General features: G+C 44.9%; 1 protein-coding gene across 1 annotated transcript; it reads left to right on the top strand.

Annotated features, from left to right (window-relative positions):
* Positions 1 to 321: 321 nt before the first annotated feature.
* LOC128118781 (retinoic acid early-inducible protein 1-epsilon-like) lies at positions 322 to 7,889 on the top strand. Its single transcript, XM_052751596.1, has 5 exons — positions 322 to 494; positions 4,718 to 4,978; positions 5,246 to 5,509; positions 6,071 to 6,235; positions 7,594 to 7,889. The coding sequence occupies exons 1-5, from the start codon at positions 401 to 403 to the stop codon at positions 7,701 to 7,703; spliced, it is 894 nt and encodes a 297-aa protein (XP_052607556.1). The 5' UTR covers positions 322 to 400; the 3' UTR covers positions 7,704 to 7,889.
* Positions 7,890 to 19,704: the final 11,815 nt, after the last annotated feature.

The raw sequence follows: 19,704 nt of genomic DNA, 5'->3' as shown, positions 1-19,704 counted from the left end.
AATTGGACTTGGAGGGGGAGAGGCGGTTGAGAGGGAGACTGGCGGTGTGGCTGATGCTAAAGGAGGTCTCCGGCAAAGATTCTGAAATACATCTAGTGTTTCAACTCAAGTTGCTGTGGGCTTGACGTGCTGTGGGCGCGACTGACCTTGGGTTAGGTACACAGACACCAACCTGGGGTTGAGTACCTGGGAGGGACCACGAAGTTTAGGAGCCTGGGGATTGGACAACTACAGCAGCTCTCCACCACTCAGATCATAGTCTCCGCCTCCCAGAGGGAGGGACTACCAACATCCTTTAGTGCTCCAAAGGGGAATTTAAAACGCTGGGTCCTCTGCAGAGCAGCACTGTCCTGTCATGGCTTCTCTCCTCGGCTCTTGTTACTAACCTGTTGCTCAGGATATGGCAAAGAACGCAGGCGCCGAGCGCTGTCTTTCCACCAGGGCTCTGCGCTTCTTGGTTCTACTGACCTGTCTGCAGTCCACACTGACCGCCGGTGAGTCGCCTTGGTCTAACTGGAGGGGCGCGGGGAGTGGAGCGTGGGGAGCAGGCTATTGAATCACGGGGTAGCAGTCCTCCTCGGGGGAGGCTCCTGGACCCTCTGAAACCGGGCGCCGGCACTGACCCCCCCCCACCAACCCCCCCTCCCCCCCGCCTCTACCCTGCCTCTGAAGCACGGCCCCGCCTCTACCCTGCCTCTGAAGCACGGCCCCGCCTCTACCATGCCTCTGAAACTCCCCGCCCATACTGTCCCTCGCCCCGCCTCTACACTGTCCTTCGCTCGGCCTCTACACCGTCCCTCACTCGGCCTCTACCCTGCCTCGGAAACACAGCGCTGGCACTGTCCCTGGCCCCGCCTCTACCATGCCGGGGCGCGCGCGGGGGGGGGGGGGGGGGGGGGACGGGGGAGGGGTGAAGAGCGAGAAAGTTACCCAACTGGGACAAATAGGGAGGGCAAGATGCCAGAGGGGAATCAGTGGTGACACAACAGCATTCAGCCACAGGAAACCTAAACCCAGCCAGGAGGCCCGGGGGTGATGGGCACAGTGCCAGACCCTGCCAAGAAGCTCAGACAGCTCCCTTGGACTTGAGGCAGTCTATGCTCTGAAGACTGCCTTCCCAGGGGATTCTTCACAAGCCCTCCACCATTCCTGAACCAATTTGCCCTCGAACTTTCTTTCCCATGGCCCCACCATATTTTTCCAGCAGATCACAATAGTGCTTCCAGGGACAAGGCAGCCCCAACCACCCACTTCTCACTTTCTTCCCTTTTATTCTTGCTGTTGTTTCGTTTTGCGGCAGGATGTCACACCATAGCCCACACTATAGAATTTTCATCAATCTCTTCCCCTCCCTAGGTCTGTCAAGGGCTGGGATTACAGATCTGTACCACCAAGCTCAGCTTCAATTCCCATGAGACTCATCAATCACCAGCCTGCTCAGCCCGCTCCCCTGCCCATATACCTTTCCCACTTTCTCATCCATAAAGTGCCTTCCAGCTCCTTTCCCACTTGATGGCAATCTGTGGATTAGCACCTCAGCTAGTCAGGGCTGACTATAGTGGACTCTGGCACTGGTGAGCCACCGTGTGTGGTTGCAGAGAATCAAACCTGGATCCTCTGCAAGAGGAACAAGTGTCCTTAACCACTGCACCGCCTCTCTAGCCCCAATGGTTCAGTTTAAACACTGGGCACAGGAGCCTGGGGTTTTCATGGACAGCAGCTCTCAGCTTCTTGATCATCTGTTCTGTCTTTAATTATTAAAATCCAGCCACATCTGGGTTGGCTAACCATCTATCTCTATTTAGGATTTTTGTGTTCTGTTAGCCATGACCCCTTTAAGCAGTTAGGCTTCAAGGTGGGTCCCCCTTCCTCATCAATAGACCACTGCCCTTGATGTTACTGCCTCCTGACCACTCCACCTGATGGGATTTTCTGTACCATACTGCTGTGATTCCAAGTTAGAAATACAGTTTCTTCACACCAACCCCAGCCTCGAGCCATCATCATCCCTGAGCTCCCAGCAAAGCTAGTGTCTTCTCCCTGGTCATTCTCACTGTGCTTCTCCACAGGGGTGCTCCAGCATCCCACAGAGCAGCATGGACTCTGGACACTCCCCCTGGAAATGTTTGCTGTTACATCCACTCTGGCAGACACACTTCTCTGAGATTTTTGATCACCACCCTTTTACCAGATTTAACCAGCCTAGATTATCTTTGTCCTGTAGGGTGGACTATCCTCTGACCAGTTCCAGGAAGCCATCCCTGGAGCACTGCAGTATGTCCAGGGGATCTGGCATGTGTTGTTCTGGTTTCATTCTGTTTCTGAGATAAAACACTCTACCAAAAGCAACGTATGTGAGAAATATTGTCTTGCTCAGTGTTCTATAGCTGTGAAGAGATACCATGACCATGGCAACTCTTATAAAAGAAAGCACTTAATTTTGGATTGCTTACACTTTCAGAGATTTGGTCCAATATCCTCATGGTGGGGAGTATGGTGATACACAGGCAGATAAGGTAGCTGAGAGTTCTACATCCAGATCCAAAGGCAGCAAGTAGAGGAAGAATCTGGGCTTGTCATGGGCTTTTTAAAACCTCAAAGCACACCTCCAATGACACACTTCCTCCAATAAGGCCACACCTACTCAAACATGGCCACACTCCTAATCCCTCTAATTTTCTGATGACCAAGCATTCAGATATATGAGCCTATGGGGCCATTCTTATTCAAACACCACAACCCTGGCCTTGTGCAGTTTTCATCCCTGGGCATCTGCCGAGGCCTGTGCCCTTCTTCCTGGGCATCCTTGCCATGCTCGGTAAACAAGAGTCACCCATGCTTCCTCCATAGAATTAAGTGGACATATTTCATATCACCCCCTCTTTGACACATCTCTGAGTCTTTCCATACATTTCACTACCAGTTTTAGAAGTTCTGGATTTTCTCTTTCTTGCAGTATGAACCAGCCTCTGCAAGCTATTCCTGGAGCACATGGGCATTATCTCCAGAAAACCTTGGCTGTTTGCTGACTACTAAAAGTCCTGTGTGTCAAAGCATGAGGAGATAGCTGAGTGGTAGAGGGCCTGCTTCACAGCCGTGAGGACTCGGGTTTGATGCCTAGAACTCCTGTAATAGAGCCAGGCATGGTGCTGTGTGCTTTTATTGTCAGTACTAAGAGGGCAGAGGCAGGGGAACCCTGGGGTCAGTGGCAAGCCTGTCTAGCCTACTTGGTGAGTCCCAAGCCTCTTAGAGACCTTGCTTATCAATAGTACTGTGACACACTTGTAAGAGGTTATAAAAATGTTTTCTTTAGTAAAATCTGAAGGCCTGTGTGTTAATACTTGACACATTATTATTATTATTATTATTAATTGGTGCATATTGGAAGTAATTGTATCAAGGATGCTTTCTTTAAATCACCTTCATATTTCCCTTTTCCTGCTTTAGCAGAACAGTTTCCTTGCATCAAACTTCAAAGTGGATTTTTCCTACAGATAACTGATGCTTATTCTATCTGATCCAGCAAAGTGCTGAGTTTGTGACTTTAGTTCACATCCACAAAGCCTATTCTCTGCTCCGGAGGGTTCATGTTCATGTCCAGCAAATCTTCCAGTGAGGTGTACTGAGTGAGAAAGGATCCCAGCCATTCAAGGAAAAATCCAAGCCTTGGGAGTGGCAGGAAGGGATAAGTGTTGGGGGGGGGGCTGTGAAAGAGGAAGAGAACAGGTGATAGAAGAGGCTGAGAGGGAAAGGGAAGAGGAAGCTGGTCGAAGGGGACAGGAAAGGAGGTCCCCAAACCTGCAGCAGTCCACCTCAGAGCAGAAGTTTTGGGCGTGGGGTCAGAGAGAAAGAGTTTTTTTTTTTAACACCTCTTTTGCATTTTTTAGTGTAATTTTATTGCAAACTTGTTAAAAGCACCTTTAAAAATTATTATTTATTTTAGGTTTCAGGCTCTCATCCACACAGGAGAGTGCATGTGTGCATCCTCACTAGGACTTCCTGCTTGTTTGTGCAGTCTGCTGAACAGAACAGTTCTGGGACATTGTGTCTTCTGCTGCTGTTAGGGAAAGTCTGGGAGACCAGGGGCCATAAGTGTGCTGGAAACAACTGCCTGAGGAAGGGGAGGGAGATCGGGCTTCAAGCAGGTCACAGACAGAGATCTCTTCTTGAGAATGAGTTAGGGCTGTGGTTTAACAGGGGAGAATCTGAGATCTGATGACCAATGTTGTTGTGTGAAGGGACCCAGTGGGAACATGGTTGAGCACTGTGTTCACAGATGACAGTTCCCCTTCCCATGTCAAATAGCAGCATTACTCCAGGAGACCTTTCCTAAATTCCCAGGCTCCATGTTGAATTTACCATGTGATCTATGATGCCTCTTTTTCCCTGTGTGTTCAGTAGATTTTCAGTCCCAGGAATGCAGATGCTACGTGATATATTTTATTCTGATATATTTTGTTCCTCAACACTTGATAAAAGACACTAAAAGAACTTGTGAGATAAATCTTCCTGGTGCCACTGTATGCATCTGAGGGTCCTACCACCCTAGAGATAGTCAAAGATGGCTCAGAAATAAGGATCCAGAAGCTGGTGGACATCTTGACTAGAGGATTCTTTTGTCCTTCAGAGGGATTCTGGGTGTCATCTGAGTGTCACAGAACCATGAATACGACTTTCTGCTTCTTGTTTGGACCTCACCTGCATGTTTCTCTCACAGATACACACTCTCTTAGTTGCAACATCATTGTCAAGGTTCATACCACACCTCAACATCCCTGGTGTGAAGGACAGTGCTCACTGGATGGAGTGTCTTTCCTTCGGTATGATAATGGCAACAAAGCCACACCTTTGGGTGACCTGGGAAAGGCGGCACATGCCTCTCAAGTGTGGACAGATTTTTTGCAAGAGCTGGAATACTTGGGGCAAGAGCTCAGGAAGATGCTGGCTGGCACCAATCTGAGGAAAACCAAGATCCATGGTAAGTGTGGGATGGAGTTCAGAGGCAGAGACAGGTGGCAAGAGAGAGGAAGGGCAGAGCACGTGTGGGAATGAGATGGTGAATGGATCTGTGGGAAAGAGCTGAGCATTGGCCCAACCTGGGAAGCATATGGTACCCAGTGGGTAACAAAGAGCAAGTCATGTGGAAATGATACTGGCTCATAAGCCAGTGGGAAAAGTCTTGACCTTTGAGGAGGTGATGGATCTATCAAAAGAGAAGAATGATGGCTTTGTATGTGGTTTGCAGGTCACCCCACTTTACAGACCATCATGCTTTCTAAGTATGAACAAGATCAAATCGTTGGTTCCTCCTGCCAATTTAACATCAGTAGAAAGTACTCCTTCATCTTGAACACAATGAATATGAGCTGGACACCGAATAGTCTTGAAGCTGGAGGTATCATGAATGAATGGAAGAATGATGAGGAACTAACTAAATATCTGAAGGTCTCCATAGCAAATTTGAGTCACTTGCTCAAGGAACTCTTAAAGCTCCGCAGGGAAAGGACAAGTAGGTATTACCTAGATCAATAGAAGGCAACTCCATCAAATTTGATAGACTGAGTGATTTTTTTGGCAGTGTGCCTGTCTGGAGATCTAATGACGACCACGAGGATCTCTCTTCCTAATCTCACCTTCCAATGTTTCTCATTCCCTAGTAACCAATAACCCATGGCGTGCTAATAGGATCCAAGTCTGTATGAATCACTGTAAACTTCCAGCCTTTTCTGCCTCACTTATAGCTGCCCTTGTACCAACACTAACATCACTTTGAAAGGCCTCATTTTTGTTCTCTGGCAGAAGAAATGAAGACCACCAATTGCCCTAACATTCAGAAAGTTCTACCCACAGTAAATATGTCACATTGTTTGATGGTTTGATAGACATTTGTTTTTTTTTGGTAATGAAATAAACTGTGCAAGGACATTGTACACACAATTCTATTCCCCTCTCTTCTCAGGAATTGTCAAATCATTATTACACATGAGTCCCTCAGGATGCCTGGGGAGAAAAGGTGCTGAATAAGGTGTGTTTTTGCTTTATCCATAATTTTTCTGATTTTTTTTTTAAGGATCAACATCAAGGGCCCCAGATATCACCCAGCATCCATCTGCCTCCCAGCATCCATCTCCCAGTCAATTTCAATATGAGAACGAATTTATCTCCCTGGCAGCAGTCATTGTCATCATCTTCCTTTTTGCTGTTGGCATACTAGTGAAACGTTGTCCCCAAGGAGGTAAGGAGCATCTGGGGTTTCACTCGGTTCTTGGTAGAGTTAGTCTGCTGAGGACTTGGAATAGGTGTCCCACTGATATCAGGGGTGTGAATTCCGGTTTTCAGGCTTATATACCAAGGGCCTTACCCACTAAGCCATCTTCCCATGCCCCCAAACTGATATTTTGACAGTCTGGCTGCGAGTTCAACATACTCTTTTCTGCTCAGACCATGAGAACCAAATGAAACAAACTCCCGAACACCTCACTTGCATGCATTCTTGCCATGGCCCTTAGAGGGATCCTTACCATGTACTCACTCCAAAAACAATTGCAAATGTGTTTTCCCACAATCAGCTAGGACTGCCCATTTACTCTTTCTGTCTCACTTCTCTCTGTGCCACGTGCATTTGAGAGGCTGTTGACCCTAGAAATGGGTCTGTCGGAGAAGTGGTTGGGTGGCCTGCACTCAAAACCACCTTCATTTGTCAGGGGTCATGGTACATTAGGGTAGAACCTAAGCGGTGACTTTCAGACTTCTCGGCTGGGGTAAAGGGCAGAACTTTGGATCTCACTGCCAAACCTTTCCAGACAAAAATCATTAGCTGCCCATGAGCTGCTCCATCAACTGCCACAAGCCACAGAGGAAAGAGAGGCCCATGGAGTCAAGTGGAGAGTTCCCCAACCAGGCCACCAATATATTGTCTGAAGATGATGAGCCTAAGATATGGGAGTAAAAGCATTCACTAAACCAGACATCTCCATGACGCCATCCTAGAGTCAGGAATCTCTCACAGAGGGGGAGAAGGGATGTGAGAGAACACGGATTTCCAGCTGGGACACGGCTGTTCCACTGTTGAACTCTGAGCAGCTCTGAGTCCTTGCATGATCCCTGCACAAGAGCAGGCCTGTCCACCTTCCCTTCATGGAGGGAGAGGGGCTCATGAGGCTCCAGAGCTCCCTAGACTCTATCTGCAGTTAATGGTGCTGGAGGGGGAGAGACATTTTGTTCAGCGGTGTGGACACTAGGAAGGACCCCATGTTCTTATGAATAACTCCTCACCCTCCTTCTATAATTAATGCCCAGTGGAATCATTGGGTCAAATTATTTAAAAAAAAAAAAACTCAGATGAGAGTAGAAGAAGAGTAATTGGGAAGCAAGCTGGAGGGAGTGGGAAGGGGACATGAGAGGAAATAGAAGGGTTGATATGACCAAAATGTCTTATTCACATTTATAAAAACATCATAGTGAAGCCAATTCTTATGTGTCGTTAATGTGCTATAACATTGTTTAAAGACTGATTACGTTTTACTTTTAATGTGTATTAATATATTGCCTGTGTGTACGTCTGTATGTAACATGTGTATGTGGTGATTGCAGAGGCCGGAAGAAAGCATTGGACCTCATGGAACTGGAGCTACAGATGGTTGGAAGTACTGAGAACTGAACCCAGGTCCTCTCCAAGAACAGCAAGTGCTCTTAACTGCTGAGCTATCTCTCCAGCTCTCTAATAAATTTCTTAAAAAGAATATAAATGTTTGAATATTATTAAACACAGGGAAGGCCTTATCACAAACTTCATAAAACAGTTAAATGTTTCATAATCAAAAAAGCTAAACATGATATTTTAACGACTATGGATGGTAATGGCCAGTTACGACATCATTTGTAGCAATGTACTATGAAAGCTTGGTGACAGGGCCTCACAGGTCCTTCTAACAAAGATGCCAGGGAATAGAGAAATATTGAATGAAACTGGTAAATATAAGGTATTTGTGTCAACTTGACATAAGCTAAAGTTGTCTGAGAGGAGGAAGCCTCAGTTTTAAATATGCTTCCATAAAATAAGGCTGTGGGCAAGCTTGTAGATATGTTCTTAATTACCGATTGATGGCAGAGGGCCTAGCCCATGGTAGTGGTCCACTTCTATAAGATAGCACACTAAACAAGCCATGAGCAACAAGCCAGTAAGCAGTAAACAGTACCCATGGCCTCTGCATCAGCTCCTGCTTCCAGATTCCTGCCCTGTTTGAGTCCTGTCCTGACTGCCTTCAACTGGTGAACAGTGATTTGGAAATGGAAGCCAAATAAACCCTTTCCTCCCCAAGTTCCTTTGGTCATGATGTCTCCTCACAGCAACAGACACCCTAACTAAGACAAGTAGGTAACAAGACACTGTGGTATTGTTGTGACAGACCTGACCATGAGATTTAGGGAGTATTGTGGAAGGATTTTGGAACTTTTGACTAGGTAAGTGTGGAGAGCTAACTGGGCCATTCTTTAGGAACTTGGAAGATAAGAACGTTGAGCAGTGCAAACAATGGAGGCCTGGCCTGTGAACTTTAGGGAAGCAGACTCTACTGGGCCATTTGGATGTAGAATCAATGGTTCTGGGTGTCTGGGACTGAAGAATCAGCTGTGATTAACAAGATACCAGAACTACTAAAGTGAAACCTTTGCTGGGGAACTTGATGCTGGTCAGCTGGAGTTGAAAAATTAGTGGTGATTACAAAGAGAAGAGCATCTTTGAGGTGAAGTCTTCTGGAAAGTGTTTCCTGAGAGTCAGCATATAAAGGCTGTGTCCCAGACATGGTCAAGGTTGTACCTTGTGCTGGAAGTGAACTTGGTAGTGCAAGATCCACTCAGGTGGTGCTGGTTTTGAAAGTGTGAAGGGGTCATGGAGAGCAGATGAGGCTTGGCCACTATATGGCAGAGTTGGAGTCTATAAAAAGTGCCTAGGATTGGCTACTAGTGAAAGTGCAGTTGCAGCAGAAGACCCCAGCATTTTGGAGATGCTAGGACCACGGGATAACCACCAAGAACAGCAGCAGCAGTGGAGTGGAGCTGGCCAGAGCTTAGAAGACAAGCTGTGTGTGTCACAGAGGGGGAGCTGGAGAAGTGACTCAAGAGCTGATGGTGTGTAACCCACAGTTCAACCATGGATACTGTGTCCGGGTTTTCACAGGGGACTCCACCACTGGGCCTCTTCTCAGTCAAGGGTTTCTGGTGAAGCCAAACTCCTAAAGACCGGATTATATTCAAAGTCTAAGGAACTTCAGAATGTAAGAGCATGCAGGGAAAGGTTAGGAAATTCCTAGATGAGCAAGCTGAGACACAAAGGCAGAAGCTGTCTACAAAAGGAATAGCAGAGATGTAAGCTATCTTAGTGATGTAAGCTGTCTCAGTGTTGTATTGCTGAATACAGAAAACATAACCATGACAACTCCTTTTTTATTGTTTGTTTGTTTTTGTTATTTTCAAGACAGAGATTTTCTGTGTAGCTTTGGAGCCTGTCCTGGAACTTACTCTGCAGACCAGGCTGGCCTCAAACGCACAGAGGTCCACCTGCCTCTGTCTCCTGAGTGCTGGGATTAAAGGTGTGTGCCACCACCACCCGGCCCATGCCAACTCTTATAAAGGAAAGCATTCGATTGGGGCTTGCTTACAGTTTCGGAGGTTTAGTCCATTGTCATCATAGCAGGGAGTATGGCAGCATGCAGCAGACATGGTGCCTGAGAAGTAGCTGAGAGTTCTACTTCAGGATCCACAGGCACAGAAAGAGAGGGAGACACTGGGCTTGACTTGGGCTCTTGAAATCTCAAAGTCCACCCTCAATGACACACTTCCTCCAACAAGGCCACACCTACCCCAACATGGATATACCTCCTAATCCTTCTAAGTAATGCCACTCCCTGATGAAGAAGCACTCAAGCAGACAAGAGCCATTCTTCAAACCACCACATAAGCCCACCTCCTCAGATTCCCTGTGTCCTGCACCTCCGCTCCAGACTGGGGCCTGATCAGTGGTTGTAAAGTACGTCCTTCCCCACATGTCTACAGTGTCTTTCACACAGTCAGCAGCCACACCCAGGAGGACAACAGCTGTGCAGACCCAGCCTGTCACACTGTTCCACTCTGTCTGCTGATAGCAAACCAAGACATGATCACACAGACCGACTGGGTCTTATGAAAACTGGTGTTGAACCAGAGATTTTACCTGGGGAAATGCAAACATGTTCTCTCTCTCTCTCTCTCTCTCTCTCTCTCTCTCTCTCTCTCTCTCTCTCTCTCTCTCTCTCTCTCTCTCTCTCTCTCTCTCACACACACACACACACACACACACACACACACACACACACTCACACTCACAGCACAATGTGCACCTATCACAGACCGAATTACCAACAGCCCAAAGGTCCAACTCGGGAACCACTGGTTCTCTTTGGGGTTACTCACAGGAGTGTGGTGAGGAGTTACTTACAGGAGCTGGGATGAGTTCACAGCAGCTGCATCACTGCAGAGCCCACCTCAACACAGGTGGTGACTCTGGGACCAGCAGAGCTGAAACTGTACAGCGTGCAGACCTCTGCACAGGTCTGGGATCTTCTCTGAAGCTGGACTAGTCAGTCTTCTCTTTCTACTGCCTGGTTTGTCCTCTAAAACTTCCGAGTGTCACTTTCTCAAACAGGAAGTTGCTTCATTCCTGACTCTAAGGACCTTGTCCCTCCTCTGAAGACAATGTTGCTGTAGGAGGAAAGACCAGAAGCTACAGGTGACTTTTCTATTAAGGCAGAGAATTCTGTCCCACAGACAGATGAAATTTTAAAATTAGCCCAAAGTGTCAACTCTGCAGAGGACCCAAGTTATTTGGTTTCTAGTTAAGCTGTCTTCCATTTCCTTAGGAAGGCCGTCTTCAGACAAAACCACTTCACAGTTTAACACTTCTGTGTACAACCAATGAAATAGAGCAGAAAGTAGAGCAGGGTGCATTATAGTTATAAATTTAAATCATCTCTGGTATCACTCAGATGTTACGTGAGGTTCTTCTGAGTAACCTGGGAGCTTCAGACATTCAAATCTGAGAATCAAAATCAAGTTCTGCTACTAATGGAATGAACACACTAAGCACACCACCCTCCCTCTAGACCAGTGGTTCTCAACCTTCCAAACACTGGGACCCTTTAATATAGATCTTCATGTTGTGGTGATTCCCCACCATAAAGTTACTTTTGTTGCTACTTCATAACTATAATTTTACTACTGTTATGAATCAAAATGTAAATATCTGATATGCAGGAAAACTGACCCACAGGTTGAGAATCACTGTCACAATGCAGAAGGTTAATGCCTGTCTGCAAAATGAGGTATGATGTACAAAAAAATAGATTTTTAAGACAAATACCCTCCTACTCAAATCTTAACACAAGAAACACTTTCTTTAGACTAATTTTTAAATCAAGTTGCCTTGCTTAGGAGGGGCTTTTGGGGGGCTTCAGTTTCCAATTACTGGGCCATGGCTATTATGAGGACTAATAAGAGAAAAGTTTTTTTTTAAAAAAAAATAATGTAGGGAAAGACAATTCTTAAAAGCAAGTACTACTGGGTGTGGTGTCATACTTATAAAAAGCTACAAGAAAATTCCATCCTCTTGAACAATGATTAAAGTCATTCCAGTCACAGAAAACTCTTTTTCTTGAACTGTGACGAGAGCTGAGACCATACGTCAGCCAACTAGGTGAACTGAACTAAAAAGAATGAGAAACTCCTCTGAGGAAGGGCAGGATCATTACTTCCCTTTTTTCCTAAGAACAGAAGAAAGGGATGTCAACCCTACATAAAATGAGAAGTCGCAAGTTTCAAGGTGCATAGACCAAAGGAAAACTTAAATGTGTCACTACAGCTGGGGACGTCAGTACTCTTCTCTCAGTAGTTGAGAGAAGTTCACAACAACAAAAGCAAAATCAGGATTCGCACAGGAGACTCAACAGGTTTCTTTGGCTAACATTTCTAGAATATATGTTCTGTTTCAATTCATGTGGGACATCCACAAGAAGGCTCTTTATTTTTCTCAGTTTTTTTTTTTGTTTTGAGCCAGGGACTCACTACATAACCGTGGCTGTCCTGGAACTCACTATGTAGACCAGATTGACCTTGAACTCATGGAGATCTACCTGCTTCTGACTCCCAAGTGCTGGGATTAAAGGTGTGTGACACTCTGAAAGGTCATTTTTGAGCCACCAAATAGAGTTTAAAATATATAAAGGGTAGATGGTTGTAGAATACTTGTTCAAGATGTGTTACATTTTTTTATGCTGTGGAACATTTGTTTAATGATGCAAAGATGTATTGCATTACTTTATGTTGCATTTGCTTAGTTCTGTGAAGCTGTGTTACTTTGACTGCCTAATTGGTCTAATAAAGAGCTGAATGGCCAATAGCTAGGCAGGAGAGAGAAACAGGCGGAGCTGATAGGTAGAGACATAAATGAGGGAGAAAAGAAGAGGGAAGAGAAGAAAGAGAGAGGACGAGGGGCAGCCACCAGGCCACACAGCCAGCATTGGAGTAAGAATAAAGAAAGGAATATAGAGAAGTTAGAAGCCAGAGGCAAAAGGTAGATGGGATAATTGAAGTTTAGAAAAGCTGGCTACAAACAAGCCAAGGAAAGGCCAAGCATTCATTCGTAAAAAAGAATAAGTCTCTGTGTATTTATTTGGGAGCTGCATAGCTGACCCCCAAAGAGCAGAGTAAAAAAGACTAACTAAGTAGTTGCTATAAAATAAAATATAATATAAAATAAAATAAATAAAAAATGCCATCTGACCACAACAGCAATAAATATGAACTAAATAGCAAGAAGATATGTGGGAAACCCTCAAACATTTCAGTGTCAAATAACATGTTTCATATAACTATGTGTTAAATAAGAAATTAATAGAAAAACTAGGAAATATTTTAACACGGGGAAAAAAATGAACACCAAGTTTAAAAAACATAGTGAAAAGCTTAATCCTGTAGCAAGTGGGTAGAATAACTTAGCAGGTGTCTTGGAACAGTTCTGGGAACCCAGGCTTCCAATAAATAGATGAAATTTCTGCAATGGTGGAAATCATTCAGGTTGAACATTCTCTGGAGCCTGATATTCTGGCTGAAACTCACCTGACATGTCATGAGAACTCACCCTTTCCTATGTGTCAACAGGCAGAGGAGCAAAGTGACAGGAGCCTTCCAGGTTAGGGTGACAATAATGTAACCACAGAGACATATTGGTGGAAACTCAGAGAACATTTTCTAAATCTGAAAGCCGTGTTTATGCAGTCATTACAAATGTGGAAAAGGTAAAGATAAAGAAATCATAGAGACTGTAGTCCAGAATTAGTTTCAAAATTTATTTTAGAGACTCAGGAGAAATATGAACAATATGCTGTAGGGAAAGATGAAAAAGTCATTTTCTCACCTCACCAAACTGAAATTTCTGATAAAGGAGCAACTGTAATACTGTAATACATTATACCACTTGATATATATTATTATTTTAATAAAATATATAATGTATTTATGCGCTTAGTATATTAATATATTATTACGTATTTTTACATATTACTTATAATTACAATTGTAATATATTATACCATTTTATTGACTTAGGAGAAGTATGAACACTATGCTGTAGGATAAGATGGAAAAATCATTTTCTAACCTCACTAAACTTAAATTTCTGATAGAGAAGTAACTGTAAAATATTATAAAACTCAGATGAAGGTGAACATGAAAAAAAGACACTTGTGCACATAAACCAAAAGATTATAATGTTGTATGGCATTTTGTTTGTGGTTTGGCAAATAAAGCTTGCCTGGCAGAGGGCAGAGCTAGCCACTAGTTAAGGATAGAGGGCAGGCAGTGGTTGCACACACCTTTGATTCCAGCACTTGGGAGGAAGAAGCAGGAAGATCAGGAGTTCAAGGCCACCCTGGGCTATAGAAGATGTAGGGACCCACAGAGATTTTCTAGTGAGATCTGAGTTTGCTTTACCCAGCAGGGCTGCATTAAGGGATGGCTTGACCACATGTGTGGTCACCAGGTGACTGGAAAGGTCTGCACTTTGCTGTGCTGGGGGGGGGGAGGTTTTTTGCCCCACCCCTTGGCATTCCTATAAAAAGCCCTTTTGAACAGACAGAAGGGGCTGGTGGATATTGATCCACTCCCTCCCGAAGCTATCCTGTTTTTCTCTCTGTCTTCTCTCCTCACTATCTTTCTACCTAATATTTCTTATCCCTTACTCCTCAAGAGTACCCTGAGGAGAAAGTGGGAGCTGGCCTCCCACTTGGTGACAGAATGTGGGGCACAGGTTCAGGAACCCCCACGGGAAGCAGTTTGGACATGTCCGGTTTTATAGCAAAAGTGAAAGTGGGGTTTTCTATTTTCGGGAGTAAAATTGTAAAGTGGTTGAAAGGAAAGCCGAAGTGAGAAGTTAGAAATCAGTGAGTATCTCTCTCTATCTAGGTCTCTCTCCCTCCCTCCCTCTCTCTCTCTCTCTCTCTCTCTCTCTCTCTCTCTTAATTTCTATCTATAAAAATTAAGTAAAAATATAGGATTAGGTATAAAATATTGGGTAAGAAAATTTAGGGCAAGATAGAATATAGGAATACAGTGTAGGAAATAACTTAGAATAAGAAAAGCAACAAGACAGAGGAATTGTGTTCTTGACTCTCCAAACTACGGGACTCTGAATGCAGACTCCTGGGGAAGAATTGGAGTCATGAAAAAATACTATGACGAAAACAGGCAGGAGAAGATTCCTGTGGGAGCTTTTGGCATGTAGACAGCTTATATTTAAGTCCTGGGTGGCAGGGAAGAACTTTCCCTGAGGTGGACACAGATGAAACAAATCCCTCCACTCCACTGGCAGACACTCTTACACCACCACACAATCAGGATCAGTTCCCTCATGGCCATGAAGCCAAATTTAAGGAACAGAAGTCTTGAAATGAGACAAGGGAGAAACTTGTCTCGGGCTTGAAAAATCTAGTAATTTCTCTTACTAAAAAAAACCTGGAAGCTTTTCTGGTCTTTCCTTCTCAGATCTTTTTTTCTTTCCATGAAGGCAAAATTAGACTCACCTGGAGGGAACATCTATCAGAGTGGGAAAGTGACCTGTAATTGCTATAGAAAAAACAACAAAAACAAAACAAAACAAAATCCCTCTTGGAAGGTGGCAAACTCTCCCTGCTATTCCTGTCTCCCCTTCAAGCCGGTTTTAGAGAAGCAGCTGGGGCAGAGCATGTGCAGAAGCACAGAGGAGGCTCAGCTGCCCATCATCTTCAGGAGAAGAGCATGGTGCTCTTAGTGTAGGGCCTGAACTGGGACAGAGTTGGCCCAGGACCCAGGACCCAGGAGAAAGCTGCTGCACAGAGAAAGCAGTGGAGGCTTTGAAATGGTCCCTGCACTGAAAACAGCGGGGGTTAAGGTCCTGCAGTAGCTGCAATGGCAGCCCGGGAAATGCTGAGGCAGAATTTGACCTTACAGAAACGGGGACTCAAGCCCCTACCCTAGAGCAGAAAGCAGCTGACAGAGAACCTGAGCAGAGATAGTGAGGTGGTGACGTCAGAGACTGCATCTGGGAGGAGGAGACCAGTAGGAGATCCATGGGGAAAGGATCTTTCTAAAATAACTCTGGTTTCAAGTACTCCCGTTGTTTTTCACTGACCCCGTGAGGCGGGGCAGCGAAGCTCTGACAGGTTTTTTGCTTCTGACAGCAAGTACCTGTCCAAGTGTGTGCACAGGTGGAGGGGGGGTGGGGGGGCTGTCTGCTTGTGTGCAGTCAGAGACAGTGCCTAGTGAAGAGTCTGTTTAGGGAGGTACACCTGTCCTAATGCGAGCTTAGGGAAGACAAACACCTCCCTTGCCAATTGTGCAAACGTTTGATTTTGACTTCGGTATGATCACAGACCCTGTGAACGGAACCGGGAGTGCAGTGTGCAGTGGCCTCAATCGGTGGCAGTTGGGTTTTCTTCTGGACCTGGAGGGGCTGCTTGGAAACCGTGGCTCATAAAAGCGAGGCAGTACAGACAAGCAGCCCCGAGGGGAAATACTGCTGGTACTGCACTGTCCAAAATCTCCACCTTTTCAGCTCCAAACATTGCTTTTCCCCAAATGCTGTTAGAAAGCTTAGCTGGCCTCCCAGAAGAGGAAACAGGCAAACCGCTCGCCTCTCGGGACGCAATTAACATGCTAATGACGTTTCTCAAGTCACTTTGAAACCCTCTAGAAAGCAAGAAAAAGTGGTCCGAACACCAGGAAGTTGCTTTGGGTGTAAAAAAACAAAACTTACAGGCAAATAAAGAAGTTGGATTGGGCTAATAGAAAGACAAGGCGTCGTTAAAACAGCTCATGGCGATCTGAGGGACACAGCTTCAAAAGATTAAGCATGGGGAAATTTTTACCCTCAGTCACCGTGTGAAGCTTACCGGCTGTCTGAGTTTGGTATGCCATGTGGAAAGGAGAAATGTCAGCTGTAATGATACTGTAGCTGCTGACGTTCCTCCCGAAAAGCTGGAATGAAACGGAATCCAGAGCCACACCACTTTTGTTTGATTAGCGGCAAATCAATGCATGGCTCCTTTAAGAGAGATGGTTCCTAATAGCTGCGCAGAGAGTTTTGTTTTGTTTTGTTTTCGTAAGTGCTTTACAGCAGCCCATATGGTAATTCCATTCTTGCCTTGGGAGACTTCTCTGGGAAAACTAACCTAAAGTGCTGCTGTGGCTAAGACTGAAGTCTAAGCAACATTTGTGTGAATTGTGGTACTCAGGGGAGCTGTAATGAGTTAAGGGACAGCCCCCTGACTGGTGACTGTCTGCCACTGGGCTGGAATGGCTGAGAGTTCCAGGCCAGGAGGGAAAGGTGACTTTGGGGTAGTGATGTCTTCCTGAGTGTTAGGACCCTCTAGGAGCAAGTGTTACAGCCCCCTAGCAATGGCTCTCACTGAAATGGCAGATCTATGGAGCTGGTTACAAAGACTGTCTTCTCTCCCCACTATCTTTCTACCTAATGTTTCTTATCCCCCTCTCCTCAAGAGTACCCTGGGAAAAAATGTGAGCTGGCCTACTAAACAAGATTGACCCAGTCTAAAAGAGAAACAGAGCCAGGCAGTGGAGGTGCATGCCTTTAATCCCAGCACTAGGGAGGTAGAGACAGGAATGTAAGGTGGGTGGAGACAGGATCTTTAACCCCATTAGGTCTGAGAATTCATAGAGGTGAGAACTCTCTAGTGCCTGGCTATTCTGCTCTTTCATCTTTCACCCTACTATCTGACTCTGGGCTTTTACTTAATAAGACTAATTATGTTCACACTTCCTCTGGCATCCAACTTTTGGGGCACCAATTCACAAAAAAGCTGCTGGCCTGTGGCTTTGTGGCCAATGGTACATGTCAGAGCTGCACGTGGGGGCTCCCTCTAGAGGCACCACCTCATCAGCTAGGTTTTCCTTTCTTTTTTTCCCAAGCCCTCTGAGAGAGTTTGGGATTTTTCTGTTGCAGCCTCTCTGCAGCAAACTGCACAGGCACTTGGGCTCCAAATGCCAAGGTCAGCTACTTTTGCAGGTTCCCTGGTTCCCCATGCAGATGGCTGGTTCTTGGGCTTCTTCTTCCCCAGGGGGTGGTGGGCTTTCCTTGGACCCCATCCTCAGGCTGCTGCCACATTAGGCAGCTACCTTGACACCTGCTCAGGCTCCTACTGTTCTACACAGTAGCAGTCAGTCTCACATTTCACTGTCATCTTCAGCGTCATGGTCAGCAGACTTGGTGAGACAACTGTGAATTCTTAAATGGGGGAATTAGTTTTTAAAAAAAGACAGGTTTTTTTTCCACATAAAAAAATGGGAAACACCATTATGAGGGAGGGAGTTAGGGCTCTGTATGATTACACAATGCATGGTTTAAAAATGAAACAGTTAAATGAAGGGATAATCAACTTAGCTGAGAGTAACATAATGTCAATTATCATTTTGATAATTCTTAAAATCAGTTTGATAATTCTTGGTTTATCTCTAAAAAAGTTGGTTGATATGAGTGCCAAGATACAGGCCTTAGAAAAACTTATTAAACAGATTATAGAGATATTCAGACCTAGATGGAGGAATTTAAAGGAGAACCAACCTTGTGGGAGACCAGCCCCCACAATTATTTACCCCAGGGACTCTTGAGGATTGAGAGTTAAGAGACTTAGAATAGAGAGGAGAGAAACAGAGAGAAAACACAGGACAAACTCAGATTGGTCTAGATACTTATCCACCAGTCCAGAACTTGATTCCAAAGTTCTATTTATAACAATGCCAAGGGAGGGAGTAAAAGACCTCCCCACTGCTAGTTACAGTCAAGTGCAGACCCTTACAAACACCTGATACTTAGGCCCTTGTTCCAATCAACCTCTTATGCAGTCCTGCTGGGTACAGCCACTTAGACCTAGTGGGCTACAATACAATCTCACCATTACATTATAAAATTAGGGAGGAACAGCTCAAGGTTTTCAAACAATCAATCTTAATTTATTGTTAACAGGAACAACTGCCAAATGACAGGTATCCAAGGCTGTGTAAGAGCTGACTGGATTCCTATGGAAATGCTACATTTGAGGAGCTTTAAGGAAGTGATAGTCTCATATTGCATGTATTCACCTTTTGTGAAGTAGATGTTAAATTCATGGTCAACTAGTTGTCCCACAAGACTGGAGAGATTTGGTTACGGCGGTATTCGAACCTGGTCCTCGATTACAGTGGAGGTCCTGGTAGAAAGATGAGGCTGGGACCATTGAACAATGAAGTAGGGTTAGAGGTATTGAAATCTCCCAGGAACAACTTCTTGGAGAGAGCGATTATGCTGATGGACAAAGACAGATTATATATGATGGCAACATCCTGGCTCTATGACATGCAGCAGCTTTGAATGCTTGGGACAGAATTGAAGAAGTCAGAAAGAGAACCTAGTCATTTACTAAAGTGATACAGGGCCCAAAAGAAATCTTCACTGATTTTATTTATTATTTATTTTACAAAGATTGACTTCACCTCTAAATACAATGATACCAAATTCAGAAGCTAGACAAATAATAATTGTATCTCTGGCCTTTGAAAATGCTAATTCACAATGCAAAAGGGATATTAGGCCTTTAAGGTAAGATCAGCACCCATAGAGGAATGGGTCTGAGATACAGTCAATATTCAATCTCATAACCCTGGTCGTACTTGGATAGGAGAGGTGATTTCCAGAGGCTTGAAGAAAAATAAAAACATTAGGTGTTTTAATTGTGGCAAACAAGGTCACCTAAAAGGGATTGTAAACAGGGCATTCCTAGAATTTTTTGCCTAGAAATAATCCAAACAGAAGCCCCTCTTCTTCTGGAGTATGCAAAAGATGATGCAAAGACAGACATTGGACCAATTAATGCAGATCAACAAGGGACAGACAAGATAACCCTTTGCTGTCTGGAAATACCTTGGGGGGACCACTCACAGGACCCCATGTCAAATTTAGTTCAGTCATTCCCTGTGACCATGGGGGAAATTCCTTTCCAGAACAATTAAAGGACCTAATACTTATTGTGAAAAACATACTGCTCTGGAAGATAAAACAGCTTTAGAAGATGAAAGAAAATTTACAGGAGAAACCAGAACGAGAGACCTCTTTATTAGAAGAGGTGATGGTTCATCAACCAGTCT

The sequence above is a fragment of the Peromyscus californicus genome, unplaced genomic scaffold, assembly GCF_007827085.1.
Source record: "Peromyscus californicus insignis strain IS unplaced genomic scaffold, ASM782708v3 Scaffold_22__1_contigs__length_63687245, whole genome shotgun sequence".
Taxonomy (NCBI): domain Eukaryota; kingdom Metazoa; phylum Chordata; class Mammalia; order Rodentia; family Cricetidae; genus Peromyscus; species Peromyscus californicus.
This window is presented reverse-complemented; position numbering and strand designations above follow the sequence as displayed.

What these genes read in the sequence shown, in the direction of transcription:
- LOC128118781 (XM_052751596.1), top strand. Translation starts at nt 401, where the DNA reads ATGGCAAAGAACGCAGGCGCCGAGCGCTGTCTTTCCACCAGGGCTCTG. An exon ending in GCTCCGCAGGGAAAGGACAA is followed by an intron (nt 5,510 to 6,070) that starts GTAGGTATTACC and finishes TTTTTTTTTAAG; the next exon opens with GATCAACATCAAGGGCCCCA. An exon ending in GAAACGTTGTCCCCAAGGAG is followed by an intron (nt 6,236 to 7,593) that starts GTAAGGAGCATC and finishes TGGTGATTGCAG; the next exon opens with AGGCCGGAAGAAAGCATTGG.